A 17,404-nucleotide genomic window follows, 5' to 3' on the forward strand; every position below is an offset into this window, starting at 1 on the left:
TTATGCACAAACAGTTTTGCTTCATGACTGGACAGGTTGATTCCACAAAAGTGTGATTGACCTGGTGTTACATTGTGTTTTTTAAGTGTCCCCTTTATTTTTTTGAGCAGTGTGTGTATATATATATATATATATATATATATATATATATATATTTATATATATATTTATGCAGTTGAAACCAGAAGTTTTCCCTCTGCTCTCTATACAGACACATCCGCAGGTTTTTCTCACTATCTGACTTGAAATCAGAATAAACCTTTCTTGTTTTAGGTCAATTAAAAACCAAAATCATTTATATTTACCAAATGCCAGAATAATGAGAGAGACAATATTTTAAGGCATTTTTAAAACTTTCTGCAAAGTCAAAAGTTTACATACATTTCATTAGTATCTGGTACCATTGCCCTTACACTGTATGACTTGTGTGACACATTTTGGATCTCCTTCCACAAGCTTCTCACAATAGTTAGTAGGAATTTAGGCCCATTCCTCCAGAGAGAACTGGTGTGTAATACTTATTCTATGTTCTGAGGATTTCGATAGCGTAGGGCAATGACAATCAGAGACGAGTTCCGGGTACAAGATGTTTTATAGTATGTCACCACGGTAGAAACAGAACAAACACAACAATACAATAACACAGACAATACTTTCCGGAATGGACGCGCAGGGGATTCCCGGGACCACGCACCGGACTCCCCCAGGGAGACCACCGGAGCGAACCCCTATACAGGGACTGTCCGGCAATCTACCCCGGAAGGCCTAAATGCGCAGCGGCCGGGATAAGGAGCAAGCGGTAAAGTCAATGAGTGTCCGTACGGAAATGTTTGTCCAAAATGGTTACGAACCACAAAGAGAACCAGGCGGAGTGCTGACCGAAGATGGTAAACGGAATCCGGGCACAGCCTTGAGAGCCGGGTACAGTCCAGAATCAATCGGTAGGTAGTCTTCTTAGGGGAATCCAGAGGCAATCCGGAATAAGCAGCAAAACACAGCAGGAGCACACAGCAGGCAGTATACTCAGGCACTGGACTGGGCTGGGAGGCGGCCTTTTAAGCCGCTGGACAGGAAGTAGGGCAACAGAACGGTAACCTCCATGTTAACCGAGGGCAAGGGCAGTCAAAAGAGAACTGGAAAACCTGGAAACCTGACATGGTGTAACTGAGCCATGTTTGTAGGCTGCCTTGCTCTCACCAACCTTCTCAGCTTTGCCTATACATTTTCAATAGGATTGAGATCAGGGTTTTATGATGGCCACTCCAAAACATTGACTTTGTTATGCTTAAGCCACTTGATATCCAGTTTAGCAGTATGCTATGGGTCATTATCCTTTTTGAAGACCCATTTCCACACAAGCGTTTAGTTCCTGGCTGATGTCTTGAAATGTTTCTTCATTATTGCCACATAATCTTCTTTCCTCATGATGATATCTATTTTGTGAAGCACCAGTCCCTCCTGCAGAAAAACAACCGCACAACATGATGATGCCACCCCTGTGTGTCACAGTTGGGATGGTGTTCTTAGACTTCAAAGCTTCTCCCTTTTTCCTCCAAATTTAGCGATGGTCATTATGTTCAAACAGTTAAATTTTAGTTTTGTCAGACCACAGAACATGTCTCCAAAAATGAAGGTCTTTGTTCCTGTGTGCATTTACAAGCATTAATCTGGCTTTTCATGTTTTTTTTTCTTTTGAGTAATGGCTTCTTCCTGGCAGAGTGGCCTTTCAGCTCATGTTGATACAGTACTCGTTTCACTATGGATAACGTCACAATCTTACCAGCTTCTGCCGTCATCTTCACAAGGCCTTTTGCTTTTGTTCTTGGGTTGATATGCACATGTCTGACTAAAGCACGTTCATCTCTGGTACACAGAACCCGTCTCCTTCCTGAGCAGTATGATGGCTGGACATTCCCATCTTGTTTGTACTTGTGTATAATTATTTGTACAGATGAACCAGGCACTATCAGGTATCTGGAAACTGCACCCAAGGATGAACCAGACTTGTGCAAGTGCAATCCACAATTGTCTTCCTGAGATCTATTCTGATTTCTTTTGACTTTTACATGATGCTACACAAAGAAGCAGTGTGTTTCAGGTGTGCATTAAAATACATCCACAGGTGTGTCTCTAATTAACTCAGATGTTGCCAGTAAACCTATCAGAAGCTTCTAAAGACATGACATCATCATATGGGCTGTCCCATATTGTTTAAAGGAATAGTACTCTTAGGGGTACTTTGCACACAATGACATTGCAAGACGATGGTAGCGATGCCGAGCGCGATAGTCCCGCCCCCGTCGCAGCTGCAATATCTTGTGATAGCTGCCGTAGCGAACATTATTGCTATGGCAGCTTCACATGCACTCACCTGCCCTGCGACATCTACTAAGGGGGCGGGTCGTGCGGCGTCACAGCGACGTCACACGGCAGGCGTCCAATAGAAGCAGGGGGGGCGGAGATGAGCGGGACGTAAACATCCCGCCCACCTACTTCCTTCCTCATTGCAGCCGGGACGCAGGTAAGGCGATGTTCCTCGCTCCTGCGGCTTCACACACAGCGATGTGTGCTGCCGCAGGAACGAGGAACAACATCGTAACATCGGTCCTTCCGTAATTATGTAAATGACCAATGCTACACCGATCATACGATTTCGATGCTTTTGCGCTCGTTAATCGTAGTAAAAAGGATTCACATACTCCGATGTCGACAGCGACGCCGGATGTGCGACACTTTCGATTTGACCCCACCGACATCGCACCTGCAATATCGTAGTGTGCAAAGTACCCCTAAGTGTATGTAAACGTTTGACTTTGTAGAAAGTAATAAAAATACCTTAAAACATTCTCTCTCTCTTATTATTCTGGCATTTGGCAAATGTAAATAATTTTGGTTCCTAAGTGACCTAAAACGGGAAAGGTTTATTCTGATTTCCTGATTTCATGTCAGATAGTGAGAATAATCTGCAGATATGTCTATTTAGATAGTGTATGTAAACATATGGTTTCAACAATGCGTGTGTGTGCGTGTGTGTGTGTGTGTGTGTACATATATATATATATATTTTTTTTTTTCTTTATTTTACTAGTAGTATCATGAAATAATGTTGATTAATTTTAATAATGTTTCTTTGATGTTCTTCATCTTGACAGGGGTCCGTCTGACTCAGAATTCTCTTTAAATTACTATATTCAGATGGATTTTCTAAACTTTAAAAAAACAATACCCCCTAGGGAGGTAATGAAATCCAAGCAGATAAATGTATAAATCATCAGGAATTGATATGTATTGGATCAGGGAATACCTAACTTATTGCCACCAAGTAAAAATAGAAGCTTTGCCTAAAAAACACAAAAAAAGTGTAATATATAACATAACAGATGTGACGGTGCCCAGATAAACCAGTGTAGTTAATAACAATGGCTCAGTGTCATCCTTAATGAATTCCATGGAGTCCATGGAGGGGACAATGTCCAGACCGGTATCCCTTAGCACCCTGTTCTGCCCCATGTGAGGTTGTCTGTCTTGACAAGGAAAGTATCCAAGTGTGGTCCTGTCCCAATAAAAGAGTCCCTAGTTTTCCCTCTGATCAACCTTAGGTCGGCTTTGCACACTACGACATCGCAGGTGCGATGTCGGTGGGGTCAAATCGAAAGTGACGCACATCCGGCGTCACTTGCGATGTCGTAGTGTGTAAAACCTTTTTGATACAATGAACGAGCGCAAAAGCGTCATTATCGTATCATCGGTGTAGTCTCCGACATTTCCATAATGCCGGGTGCAGCGACAGGTACGATGTTGTTCCTCGTTCATGCGGCAGCACACATCGCTGTGTATGAAGCCGCAGGAGCGAGGAACATCACCTTACCTGCGTCTCGGCTGCTATGAGAAGGAAGGAGGTGGGCGGGATGTTTACATCCTGCTCATCTCCGCCCCTCCGTTGCTATTGGCCGCCTGCCGTGTGACGTCGCTGTGACGCCGCACGGCCCGCCCACTTAGGAAGGAGGCGGGTCGCCGGCCAGAGCGACGTCGCAGGACAGGTGAGTGCATGTGAAGCTGCCGTAGCGATAATGTTCGCTACGGCAGCTATCACAAGATATCGCACGTACGACGGGGGCGGGGACTATCGCACTCGACATCGCAGCATCGGCATGCGATGTCGTAATGTGCAAAGTACCCCTTAGTGGGGGCTCAGGAAACTAATAATGAAGACAATAGGATAAGGGTCCAATGACCCCTTGTATGCATTCAGAGAGGGGACATGTAAATAGGGGCCTATTATGACAAGACACCCTATAGACCGTCAGAGCGCTGAGTGAAAAGGAGACAACATCTAAGATTTATACTTATCTAAATGTAACACAACCTTTTAAATGTAAAATTCTTTCATTAGTCATTTATGTGCGAAGTAGTAGTTGAAATATATTAATTATTTATTTGTTATTTCGACCAGTGCCAGGTATCTTCCCACCATTAATGCAGATGGAAAGGAGGGAGAAATCCTTCCCCCTACAATCCAGAAGCTTATGAAAGGATACAACAAATATCTGCGCCCCTTCTTTGATAGTGAGTACCGGGATATCTTTTATAAGTAAATATAGTAACATTGTGTGATAAATGTGATAAATTATATGAGATAATCTGCTGATTCTTGTGTATCATGTTGGCTGCCATGTGATGAGGTTTTCCAAAAGCAGCTGTTAGCGAGCACTATGAGAATGACATAGATGTTGTAATACTCATTTTGTAGAGATACTTTAACCCATAGTATAAAAAATATATATAGTTCATAATAATAAGGTCAGATATACATATGATGTCACAATTCCTATGTGCAGAAAATTCTGCATTGTTCTTCTATGCTCTCCTGCAGAGCCAGTATATATTTATGGTGCAGATCATTTTGCAGGATGAATGCTCTGCTGGTTGTTTCACAGCACTGAGTTTCACACTAGTCCTGGGAGGTGCTCACGCAGATACTTCTTGATCCCAGTGATTGCTCTGCTTCATTAGAGAGTGTGTTAGGTCACGCGCTACCAGTCGTACTTCCTGGTTACAGTAGTGCTGTTGGCTCCCATGGTGCTCAGTGTTCAGAGCTTGGCCTCTCAACTTCAGACTGTTGTTGACCCGTCTCTGCCTGTCACCCCCTATTATTGTTGTGACTTCCCGGCTCTTGACCTCGGATTTCCTTCTGACCATGTCACCGCCTGCTCCTTGTATTTTGTATGTACTCTCCTGGAACACTGACCTACAACTTGTATGTTGACCTCATCTCTGTCTGCCTTCCCCCCCGGTGTACTGTTGTGCCTTCCTGGTTAATGAGCTCGGCCTGTCTGACAACCTCTCTATTTACTGCATGCAAGTAATATCTAATGCCAACTAGTGACAGTCATCACACATTATATATCTTATGTAAAAATCATCTAAATAGAAGACGTGGACTATTAAAGGGAATTTGTGATAGATCTGATTGCACTGCAGAGCTGAGTGTAATTATGAGAGCAGACTGCCTTAATTAAATGTCTCACACTGGTAACTGCTCCTTTCATTTAAAGGGAATCTGTAAGCTAGTTCTTGCTATGTAATCTGAGACATCATTTAGTATGGTTAAAACACAGATTTCAGAGATTTTTCTCTTATCAAGGTACTTGCTGTTATTTACTTGCAATGATTGTTTTAGCACCAGGACCTTATTAACTACAACACTGTGTGATCTCAAGTCCTACTGTGATTAGCAGCTCACTGTCTATAGACATTGTACATAAAAAACTCAATGTGGGCGGGGGCAGCTTTCTCAGCTCTGCTGCATTGCTAAATCTAAAAACTCTGATTCTGTCACAACTACTGAACCCAGTAAAATAAGTGATACATCATTGGAATCAGTGTCATTTTTACCTGCAATGCGCTGCTCTCAGATGAGTTAGCAAAAACCTCCTGACCCTTTGTAATGCCTGATTGGAGCCACAGACTCAGACTGGCTGTAAGGGGAGTCTAGAGAAAAGCTGCTCACAAAGCAGGACCCCAAGAAGTCTGCAACCCTTTAACCCCTATACAGGGATTTGGAATTACACAGAGCCCCAAAGATCACTACCTGTGGTAGGCTGTAGTCCGTGGTCATCAGGCAGAGTCAAAAAACAGGAGATGCTAAACAGGAACAGAATCGGCAGGCAAGGGTGTAGTGAGGAGACAAAGCAGAGGTCAAATCGGGAACTGGCAGCAAGGTACAAAAACGACAGGCAGGAGAGTAGTCAAACAACAAGCAAAGGTCAGCGCACAGGAATCACAATACAAACAGCACATGAACCAGGACTACAGAACTATCTCTGGCAGTGGTCATGTGACAGGAGGGGGAATAAGAAGGGTGTGGTGTCTTCCCATTGGCTGCAGGTGAATGTTGGCAACTTCAGCTGGAAGACACACGCCACCTACAGTTAGCTAGTAGTACTGCAGGTTCCAGGGAAACCCAGCCTAGTGGATGAGCGGGGCCTGTGCTCCGCAGAGCCACGGGCACCGACTCCTCTCCCATCACCAGCACTATCCATGGTGGGAACATGGCGTCGTCTGGCGATCGGAGCAGAAGTCGCAGGAGCGGACTCCGGTGGGGATGTGACACCCTTTAATATAATATCTGGAGGCAGATTCTCATGGAGATCTATGTCTGTCCAAGAGATCTTAACAGCTCATATACATATAAGAAAAACAAGGAATTCTATGGATTAAGACATCAGCTCACAGATATCAAGGTATCATTTTATTAGCTTCCTATGACCTTCATGTCAATATAGATGACTTAGGAGGGTTGTCCCTACTGACAGACTCCCTTTAATCTATATAAAATGTGCTTCCGTGTAGAGCTGAGCTATCAAATAGACTGATCCCAGGATAGGGTCAATGTCTGTTCTACCCATTCCAGAACCAGTCTATCCTCTTCAGAAGAAAGGGTTGTTTGATTACACATTCCCTTTGCAGCAGTCACTACAGGAAAAATTTCATCTTACAAGGTGGTCAATAAATGAATGGCCATTAAGTGGAACCTTGGTTAACGAGAACAATCCGTTATGGGAGTGTGCTTGTTAACCAAGTTACTCTTTCAGCAAAGCAAGATTTCCCATAGGAAATCATTGCAATGCAGACAATTCGTTCCACAACTTGTTAAATGTCCATTCCTGGTCCCCTATTATGCCATTCCACACATGCACAAACACACACAAACACACACAAGCTCACACAAACACACACATACACACACACACAAGCACACACGTACACACACATATTATGCTCACTTTACCTTCCATTCCATCGCCGGTCTCCTGGGACTTGCTGTACGGGCTGTGTATCGGGTTATCATCATGACAAGGGAGGAACTTCTGCTGCCAGAGCGCTGACGTCAAAGGCAGGAGCCGCTTGCCTCTGATTGGTTAGCGCGCTGCCTTTGAGTAGCGGCTGACAGAGGAAGTTCCTGCCTTGTTGCGATGCTTGCCGATACACACAGCCTATACCGGCGAACTACAGGACTCAGGAGGCCGGCGATGGAACGGAAGGTACACATATTATGCTCACCTTACCTTCCGTTCCATCGCCGGCCTCCTGGATCTTGTAGGTCGCCGCGAGGATTCCTCCCTCGTCGCGATGTACCGGCGAGAGAAGAACCATGAGGCCGGCAATGGAACGGAAGGTAAGGTGAGCATAATACTGTATGTGTGCACGTGCGTGTTTGTTTGTGTGTGTTTTGTTCGTGCTTGTGTGTGTTTGTGTGGACTGCAAGAGCGGGTTAGAGCGCGGTGGGTGTATGGAACCGGAAGTGTGTGCGGTGAGTATTTTGCTCGTACAACAAAGCTTTCTCGTAAACCGAGTTACAAATTTACAGAAAGCTTTGCTTGTTGAGCGAAATACTCGTTAACTGGGTTACTCGTTATGCCAGGTTCTACTGTATATGTTTTACAGAGGATTACAGTCTTAAAAGGGTTGTCATGAAAATAATTGTTCAAAGCTGAGTAGTGTATTTAAGAAGAACCATATTTGCAATATACAGCAATGAAAAAGTTAGTTGTTTTGGAAATACATTAAATTTTCATTTGTAAGGGTGCGTTTCCACGATCCGGAGTGCCAGCGTTCTAGACACAGTGCCATTCCTCTTGCGGTGATGCTAGTGTTCTGTGCTTGAGAACGCAACGTCCGTGCCCACGATCAGCAGATTTATGCTGTGTTCTCCTGCTGAGAACCTTTGCATCTCCGCAAGAATAAATTGACATGTTGCGGCTCGGAACGCATGTCAGTTGACGCTGCTTAGAAAACAAGCACAGAGGGAATGAGATTTCTGTACATCCCATCCACTGTGCTTGTACTGCACAACACAACGATTTGGACACAGTGAAAACACGCTGCATCCAAAGCGCTGGTAAGCCTGATCGTGAGAACATACCCTAAATATGCCTATGCTGATTCTCCTGTGTCTGAAGTGGAAGGTCACCTTCAGTGGTGGACACACATGATCAGTAGCTTCCCTGGTCTGTCTCTGATTATATTTGATGGTGATCTGATGTGAAGAGGCCAATACTAAAAGTATTTAGAGAAGCAGTGTAGCGCCCCTGAACCCCTTAGGGCACTACTAGGCAATGCATCCTGACTAAGATGCAGGACCTACCCCTAGGAACCTGGAAGACCAGTGCCGGTACCACCAAAACACATAATATCCCCAGTTTCCATTCCCCATTAGGGATGACTGACTAGTCTGGGACCCAATGGATGGCCACCCAGAGGCGGAGCCACTCCAGTTCACTAGCCGACAGCCCGGTGGGAGGGGACAAACAGACACAGACAGACACTCAGACAAGGGAGTCCGGTAGTGACAGTTGAAAGGGACGAACGTGTCTCCAGACAGGGTCATGTAACAGTGACCTAGGTTAGGTGGTAAAGGAGAGTGGTTGCCAGGGAGGATACAGCCAGGTACCTCTGGAACCAGAGCACCAATGAGGCACAGGGCCCTAGGTCAGGCGACAGCTTCAGGCAACCTGACAAACACCTGCACAGTGAGGGGACCTTCACAGACCTCATTGATCCAAGAATCCGGGGGCACCAGCAGTTAAGACTGAGCCAGGAACAGAACACCGACCCTACAGGGTTCGCACTGTCCGCCGTACGGACGAGAGACTGCCGACAGGCAGTAAGGGACCCAGAAATGCTCCAGGCTACGGGGTCCCACTAACCAGTGAGAGGTGTCGGGGAAAGAGACTACCAGGTCACCACACCGGCACTGGGACAAAAGGGACCAGGGGTCTGAACCAACCGTCCTTAGGGCCACAGCTCAACATCACTGTGAGTAAACAGAAGTTACACTGCATCCCCATCGTGTGGTCTCCCTTCTTTCTGCGACGAACCCCTCCATTCACTTCCTGGGGCCTAGCCCTACTTGAGGAGGGCCTACCATCCAGGCTGCCACCACCATCAGCCCCAAAGGTACTAGACTGTGCAGCGGCGGTTCCATCACTATAACCGCAAGTTGCAAGTGACGTCACAATACAAACTCTTTCATTCCCCTGTATATAATCCCTTTTAAAAAGCGTCCCCAGGGTCACGGGATCGGGCATCGGCCATGTGACTGTGACACAGCATACCCGTACATATACGGCCCGGGACCAAGTACCCCATAGCCCTGGGCAACACAGAAGTATTGCATGTAACAAGCAGAAAGGGAGAGATACACATAGATGTAGACAGACAGACAGACAGACGTAAATAAGGCAAAGTAGCACTAATCCAATGTAGCAGATATCTCTGTTGTAAGCCAAACAACTCAAGAAATGTAAGCAGTACTCCAATTGTCAAACTGCATATTGTCAACGCTCATTGGTAGTTGTGTCTTTGTTAAAGGGAACCTGTCACCATATTTGTCCCCTATATTTGCCACCACCAGTATGCTCTTATATACAGCCTTCTAGAATACCGTACAAGCATAGCCAAAAAAACATCTTCTGGCAGTGTTACGGAGGAGTCTTATTCCATTCCTCATGGGCAGTTACATCGAAATTTATTAATATTCTTAGGTTGTCAATAGGCTGGTGCAAGAAAAGCATAGATCATTTGCCTTGCACAAACAAGCAAGAGGATGCAAAAAGACATAAAGGCATTGAATGTCTCTAAAGATACAGCTGGGAGCAGAGTTTGCAAGGTCAAACAGAAAAGGAACACAGGCTGCACTTGGATATATCAGAAAGAGGAAACAGTCACTGGCTGCCACCAAATTCCTGATGATGCAGGTGGGCAAAAAGCCTGGAGTGACTGCAAAAGACCCACAGCAAGACGTGATGACAGCAGTTATTGAGGTTTCAGACTGCATAATAAGGCGCATTATAAATAATAATCTCCAGTGTTTTTCAAGACTCTAGAAAGCTCATTGAAAAGAATCATTTGTGGGTGTTTTAAATCAAACCTGTCACCTAATTTGGTGACTATAAGCTGCAGCCACCACCAGTGAGCCCTTTTATACAGCATTCTAACATACTGTATATAAGAGCCCAGACAGCTGTGTAGAACGTAAGAAACACTTTTATAATACTCACATAGGGGGCGTTCTAGTCCGATGCATGTCGCTGGTCTTGGTCCGGCGCCTCCTCTCTGCGGTGATTGCCATTCTCCATCTTCTGAGGGCCGTGTGTATGACGTGTCCTACATCATCCACATTGGCTGGTATTGAGGTCCTGTGCAGCCGCATTGTGATCTGGCCTGCTCAGGATAGATCAAAATATTGTAGTGCACATGTGCAGGCGGTCTTTACCCTTTCCTCATTCTTGCGCATTACAGTATTTTGATCTCCACTTAATAGGGCAGATCAAAGTGCACCTGCACAGGACCGCAATACTGGCCTGTGTAGATGATGTAGGACTCGTCATCCACACTGGGATGGGAAGAAGGAGGACGAAGATCGCAGCAGAGAGGAGGCACCGGACCGGAGAGAGGAAGTGCTGGACCGGAGAGTAGCAACAGCCATCGGACCGGACTGCCCCTTAGGTGAGTATTATAAAAGTGTTTTTTATGTTATACCAAGCAGCCTGGGCTCTTATATACAGTATTCTAGAATGCTGTATATAAGAGCTCACTGGTGGTTGTCACAGCTTATAGTCGCCAAATCTGGTGACAGGTTCCCTTTAATAACATAAAGTTGTTTAACTATGTAAAAACATCACCTACCACAGGATAGGGAGTAACTTGCTGCTTGCTGATGGTCTCAATGTTGGGAAAGTCTGTGGAGTTCGTGATCTGGATTGTTATATGTCCCAGAGGTGAAGGTCCGATCAGGAAACTATCACCTACAGTATCCTGTGAATAGGTGATAGATTGCAAAGTTGGTATAAACCTTTTTAGTAACTCTGACCTTTGCTAGTGATGCTTAACTGCTATTTGAACAATCTTACAATTATTGTTAACTTGCCCAATCGATCCTTTTTGGGAAGAGCTAAAAAAAAAAGAAATAATGAAACCTTTGTCGCCAAGACATCTTTCTTAAAATTAAAACAGTCTCACTCTGGGCCCCATTCTTGGAGTTAAGTCAACCAAAAACTGTCATTACCTGTCTTAAACAAGTGGAAAATATTGAATCCGCGTCAATACACCAATGGCATAATAAAATCCCTTTTGTATTCCTTTTTGAAGTTCTCTGGGTGACAAATGCTAGACAAATCTCTTAATTCACGGCATAATTTAACTAAATACATTCACTTGTAATTTCCTGCCATCATACTGATGCTTTTCTATCTAAAGTTTACGAACTGAAAAGCAAATTAATGCTCAAATTTCTGAGTTAGTTTATTCCCATCAAACTTAAATTTGCACTGAAAATCTTATAGTGGATATCTATTAAGGTGTTTTCCACTAACTGTGACCTCCTTTCATTTGTCCTAACTCTTCCTAACTAACTTTCCCAATATACTTCTGCTACCTGCCCTGCTCCTGTAAGCTGATCTCTCTGGGACTCTTATATTGCTAAGTTGATCTTTTAGCTTTGATCCTTCCAGTTTGGTCATATAAAAATACATGTATTTTATACAGTAGTGTTTTCGACGCTGTGGTTTTTGTCCATTATTGGTATTTCATGCTTTAAAAAAGCTGCTTTGTTTTTGATACCTTCTGGTATTTGACTTTGCCGAAATTTTATTGATACAATAATGTGTGGATTACATGCATTTTTAGTACATGTCCATGGAGAAAAATCACTAAAAATGCATGTTTTTTTTACTTGAGGATTTTCCACCTCTATCTATGAGGAAAATCCACAGATAAAACTCAGCATACCTGCAAGAAAATTGACATATTTCGGATCTGAAACACGCACCGCAGGTCAGTTTATGCCTTTGCCATTGTTATATCTTGATTCTTTTCTTTTTCAGTCATTCTGATGGAGGTTTGCTCTTGTGCTAAAGAACATTTTTCTTGTTGTATGACCCTGTTTCATACAAGATTTAGCTTTTGGATAGATGGTCTCACAATTCACTCGAGAATACTTTGGTATACAGAGCAGTTCATGGTCAACTCAAAGTCTGCAAGGGGTCCATGCCCAAATCATCATCCCTCCACCACTGTGCTTGATAGTTGGTTTGAGGTATTTGCGCTGATATGCTATTTGACTTGAACAAAATGTGAGACAGGGCATTGTGGCCAAACTTGTTCTCATCTGCCCAAAGGACATTATTCCAGTAGTCTTTGGTTTGTTCAGATGAATCTTTACAAACTTTAGCCATACTGGCGTGGTTTTTTTAGAAAAAAAAAGTCTTCCTTCTGGCAACCCATTCAAACAAGCCATACTTGTACAGTCTGTTTCCTATTCTACTGTCATGAACTTGAACACTTAAGCTGAGGCCTTTAGCGTCTGAGCTGTAGCCCTTTGGTTTTTTTTTTCTGAGAATTGCATGGTTTGTCGTTGGAGCATATTTGCTAGGATGTTTACTCCTGGAAAGATTATCAATTGTCTTTTCCACTTGTGAATAATCTTTCTCACTGTAGAAAGTAGTGCTCCAAATTATTTGAAAATGGCCTTTTAACCCTTTACAGGTGAATGGTGTCTTGCTAAATTCTCCTAAAAAGGGGGCTGAAAGCCCGTACTTACGAAGCGCTCACTGATATCCTAATCAGGCACGAATACTAAGATTCTTTATAGCAAGATATTATTTATTTTAATAGTACATGAATAGTCAATGGTACATAGGCATTAGAACTACTTTATAGTCATAGAATCTTATACAAGAACAGAAATATGCATCAACATTACCGTATGTTGTAGCATTCCTTTTCTCATCGGAGGGACTCGATTAATGAGAAGGAAAACAACCCTGCCTCTGCATCACAGGAGCGGTGCATCCACTTGAGCATCCTGGAAATGTCCCTAATCTCACTAAGCGAATCCTGTATTTTTATACAAAATTTGTACATCGTGTGCAAATGCAGTATTGCAATTGTGACCAGCATGTGATTGCTGAGTCATGGTCATGTAACCTGACCACACGTGGCTGTGGGCACCAGTAGCTTCCTGCACATTTTGTTAGTTGACCACTGGCCGACCACAGTTTCCTGGAGATATTGCAATGAGCCGTCAATTTTACATGCCAGTTGTCTTACACATGTTTTTAGCTAACCACGAGTTTCCTGTAAGTTGAACTGTAAACGTTCCTTCCTCATAAGTGGTTTGTTCAAGATCTACTAACACGTATATTCTTCATCATGGTGAAATAGGTTCAACCAGAGGACACCTCTTTGATACTGAATTTTGGATGGATCAAATAATACCTGTGATCACTATCTTTTGATTAGGATTCCTATCTAATCACACTCATTCTTTTAGTCATATCACATTGGTATCACAAATGGGCATCAAGAAATGGCTCTGTAGGATCATTGCAGGTTTCTTCGTTCTATGGCACTGTTTTAATATATACCTGAATAGGGTGGACTTAATTTTTCACACACTGATTTTGCATTTTGACTTAGTTTTTGGCATATAATTAATAACATAGTGTACATTTCCATGTGTTGATATTCATCCCAGGTTGTAGTTACTAAAATTTAAGACCTCCTAATTGGACCAAATATTATTTTATTACTCCTAATATGTAAAATCTAAACAATCCAAAGAAGGTGTACTTAGTTTTCCCATGACTGTATACGCTATTTCAACCAGACATGAATTTGGAGTAGGACATTGTTTTTTAACCTGGATTTAGAAATGCGTGGTACTGTTCGTTTTCATGTTATTTAAGTTCTTGCACTGTGTCGAGAAAGTTTATTACTGAGTCACGGCTACGCAAACAAGATAAGGCAAATGTAAGTGCAAATAAATTTGATTATTTTGAATAATCGGCTCAAGCGATGGTAAAACATTCCAAGATATTGTCCCCTAGAGAGATTTCCAGAGATTGCACTAAACTACATCAGACAGTTTGGTATTTATTTGCTTTATTTGCTTATTTTCATTGCCCTCTGGTTATGTGTTCAGATTTCATCCGTCAAAGCAATATATATTCTAATGAATTATTAACACGTATTTAAATAAGTACAAATCAACAGAACAAGGCAGGATTTATTCTTACTGGAGTGGGGGGTGGGGAGACAGCAGCATAGTTGTGGAAGAGTTTTCCTTATTCATGTTCTCCCCATAGACGACTACTACGGTAAGTGAAGAGACCCACTTCAGGATGCCCACATGTTGAAATAGGGTTGTGGATCCCTCAACAATTTAAAGGAGCAATAGGGAATCCAATGGGTCCACTTCCAACACTATTTTATTAGTGCTAATAAATCATAAGAACCATGTCACAGTCCTAAAATGATCTATGATCTCTGTGATCAGTGCTGCACATCCTGCTTTGTCTTCCTTTTATAAGCAGCAACCATGGAACAATCAACCCCTGCACAACTCTAGATATGCAGGGATGCTGGTGTACTTCATTATTTTCTAGATACATATACTAGGAGCATACAAATGAATCTATTAAGTTAAGCATGAATTAGTTCTCACTGTTAAGGGTGCTTTACACTCTGCGACATCGCTAGCGATTGCTAGCGATGTTGAGCGCGATAGCACCCGCCCCCGTCGTACGTGCGATATGTGGTGATCGCTGCCGTAGCAAACATTATCGCTACGGCAGCGTCACACGCACATACCGGTGCAGTGACGTCGCTGTGACGACCGAACAATCCCTCCCTCAAGGGGGTGGTGCGTTCAGCGTCACAGTGACATTACCGCGACGTCACTAAGTGGCCGGCCAATAGAAGTGGAGGGGCAGAGATGAGCGGGACGTAACATCCCGCCCACCTCCTTCCTTCCGCATTGCCGGTGGAGGCAGGTAAGGAGATGTTCGTCGCTCCTGCGGTGTCACACATAGCGATGTGTGCTGCCGCAGGAACGACAAACAACATCGTACCGGCAGCAGCAATATTGAGGAAATGAGCGACGTGTCAACGAGCAACGATTTTTCACGTTTTTGTGCTCGTTGATCGTCGCTCATTTGTGTTACATGCTGCGATGTCGGTAACGACGCCAGATGTGCGTCACTACCGATGTGACCCCAACGATATGTAAAGCCCCCTTTAGTCTGCAGCCTTTTCTGTAAGAAGCTAAAAACAGTCCTATAGAAATTCTGTAAAGTAAACAAAGGTTAAAACAGTATTAAGTTGATTTAACTAATTAGTTAGACAGTATGAAAATAAGCAAGTTTGCAGTTGACTTGCTTTTTCTCTCTGCTGTTTTATTCTCTCTTGCAATGAGTGCTTTTATCTTACATATTATACAGCTGGTTTCCATAGAGCTCAGCAACCATTTCCTGTCCAGGCCCTAACCAATTGTGTGTAATAGTTAGATTCCAGGGGAAGAGTTAACTCTTAACATCCTAGTCAGCTCACTCCAGCCACTGATTTCTATACAGCATTTAGCTGCTCACTTCTCTCCCAATCCCCTTTAGCTTCTAATTAGCTGCTGATAAAAATCGTGGCAAAATCACCAGCCCATATCATCATTTGCTCTCAAGGCAATTGTCCTAATCATAGCTCTCACTGTCCGGACCTTTGTGCTTGTTGAAATGCTCTGTTATTTCTATGTGTAAATACAATGATAGCAGTGTAGACTCATAAAAACATCCCAAAGAACAAAAAAAAACTCTACATAAATTTGGTATCACCTTAACTGTACTGACTCACAGAACAAAGTTACCAGACCATTTCTACGACAAAGCATCATAAAAATTAATCCCAACAAACAGCAGAAATGCCTGATCCAATTAAAATGAATCTGTCAGCAGGTTTTTCCTAACTCATCTGGGAACAGCAAAATGTAGTTAAAGAGATCCTGATTCCAGCAATGTGTCACAGTTTACTGGTTGCAGCAGTTGTGCTACAATCATAATTTTAGATGTAGCATGTAGCAGAGCTCAGAAAGCTAAACCCGCCCACACCAGGCTCTCTGTGTACATGGTGTATTGACAGTTGGCTGTTAATTTATGCTAGGGCTGGGGTTAAGCCCCCGTCACACACAACAAGATTGCTAACGAGATCATTGCTGAGTCACAGTTTCTGTGACGTAGCAATGATCTCGCCCGCGATCTCGTTATGTGTGACACCTACTAGTGATCAGACCTCTACTGTGAGATCGCTAGTTGTTGCCGAATGGTCAGGACCATTTTCTTCAACGGCGATGTCCTGCTGGGCAGGATGCATCGCTGTGTTTAACGCCTACCAACGACTTCCTAACAGGGTCCCACCACCGCCGAGATCGTTATACAGGTCGCTCATCGTTACTGAGTCGTTGGTAAGGTCTGACTGTGTGACATCTCACCAGCGACCTCCCAGCTACTGTCGTGGGTGGAGGGGCCGCGCTCGCTACGCTCGGGTCAGGGGCTTCTGCTGCTCGGTGGCTCGAGCAGTGGGCCGGACCCGGGGACTCAAGCAGCGCTCCTCGCCCGTGAGTGAAAAGGGGTGGTTTGGTTAGGGAGATTGTTCGTGACGCCACCCACGGGACGTGGTGAAGATGGCACCACCGCTGCTGGTAACGGGGATCCTGGGAGAGATGGTAGGGTGCAGCTAGAATGTTGTCCCCTCCGTGGGTAGGGGGTTGGTGATCCCGGGGCCTGGTGGTGTAACGGGGAAGCTGGATGGCTGGGGTGCAGGGTTGCAGGGACAGCGCGGCGCGGTGCCTGGCGGCACTGGTGTACTCACTCAGACAATCACTGACAGAGTTTCTGGTAAACCAAAAAGGCCGGATGGACGGGTTCCGCAGCCGGCTGCAGTGTTGTTGTTGTGCTCTCCCCAGACGGCTGATAGTGGCTGTCTTTCCCTGCACCTGTGAAGATGTTCTGACTCCTGTGGTTGCCCACCGGTAGTCCGCTCCCCAGCGTATAGGTGCCGTAGGAGCCCGTTCTGG

At 44.2% G+C, this 17,404-nt stretch overlaps 1 protein-coding gene across 1 annotated transcript in view; it reads left to right on the plus strand.

Annotated features, from left to right (window-relative positions):
• The window catches only part of LOC142310822 (gamma-aminobutyric acid receptor subunit pi-like), a 109,046-nt gene that overhangs the window by 21,021 nt on the left and 70,621 nt on the right, over window positions 1-17,404 (plus strand). The window contains exon 3 of the mRNA XM_075348546.1: window positions 4,454-4,566. Coding sequence (XP_075204661.1) covers window positions 4,454-4,566 — 113 coding nt within the window. The remainder of the gene's footprint in view (window positions 1-4,453; window positions 4,567-17,404) is intronic.

The sequence above is a fragment of the Anomaloglossus baeobatrachus genome, chromosome 5 (assembly GCF_048569485.1).
Source record: "Anomaloglossus baeobatrachus isolate aAnoBae1 chromosome 5, aAnoBae1.hap1, whole genome shotgun sequence".
Classification (NCBI taxonomy): Eukaryota; Metazoa; Chordata; class Amphibia; order Anura; family Aromobatidae; genus Anomaloglossus; species Anomaloglossus baeobatrachus.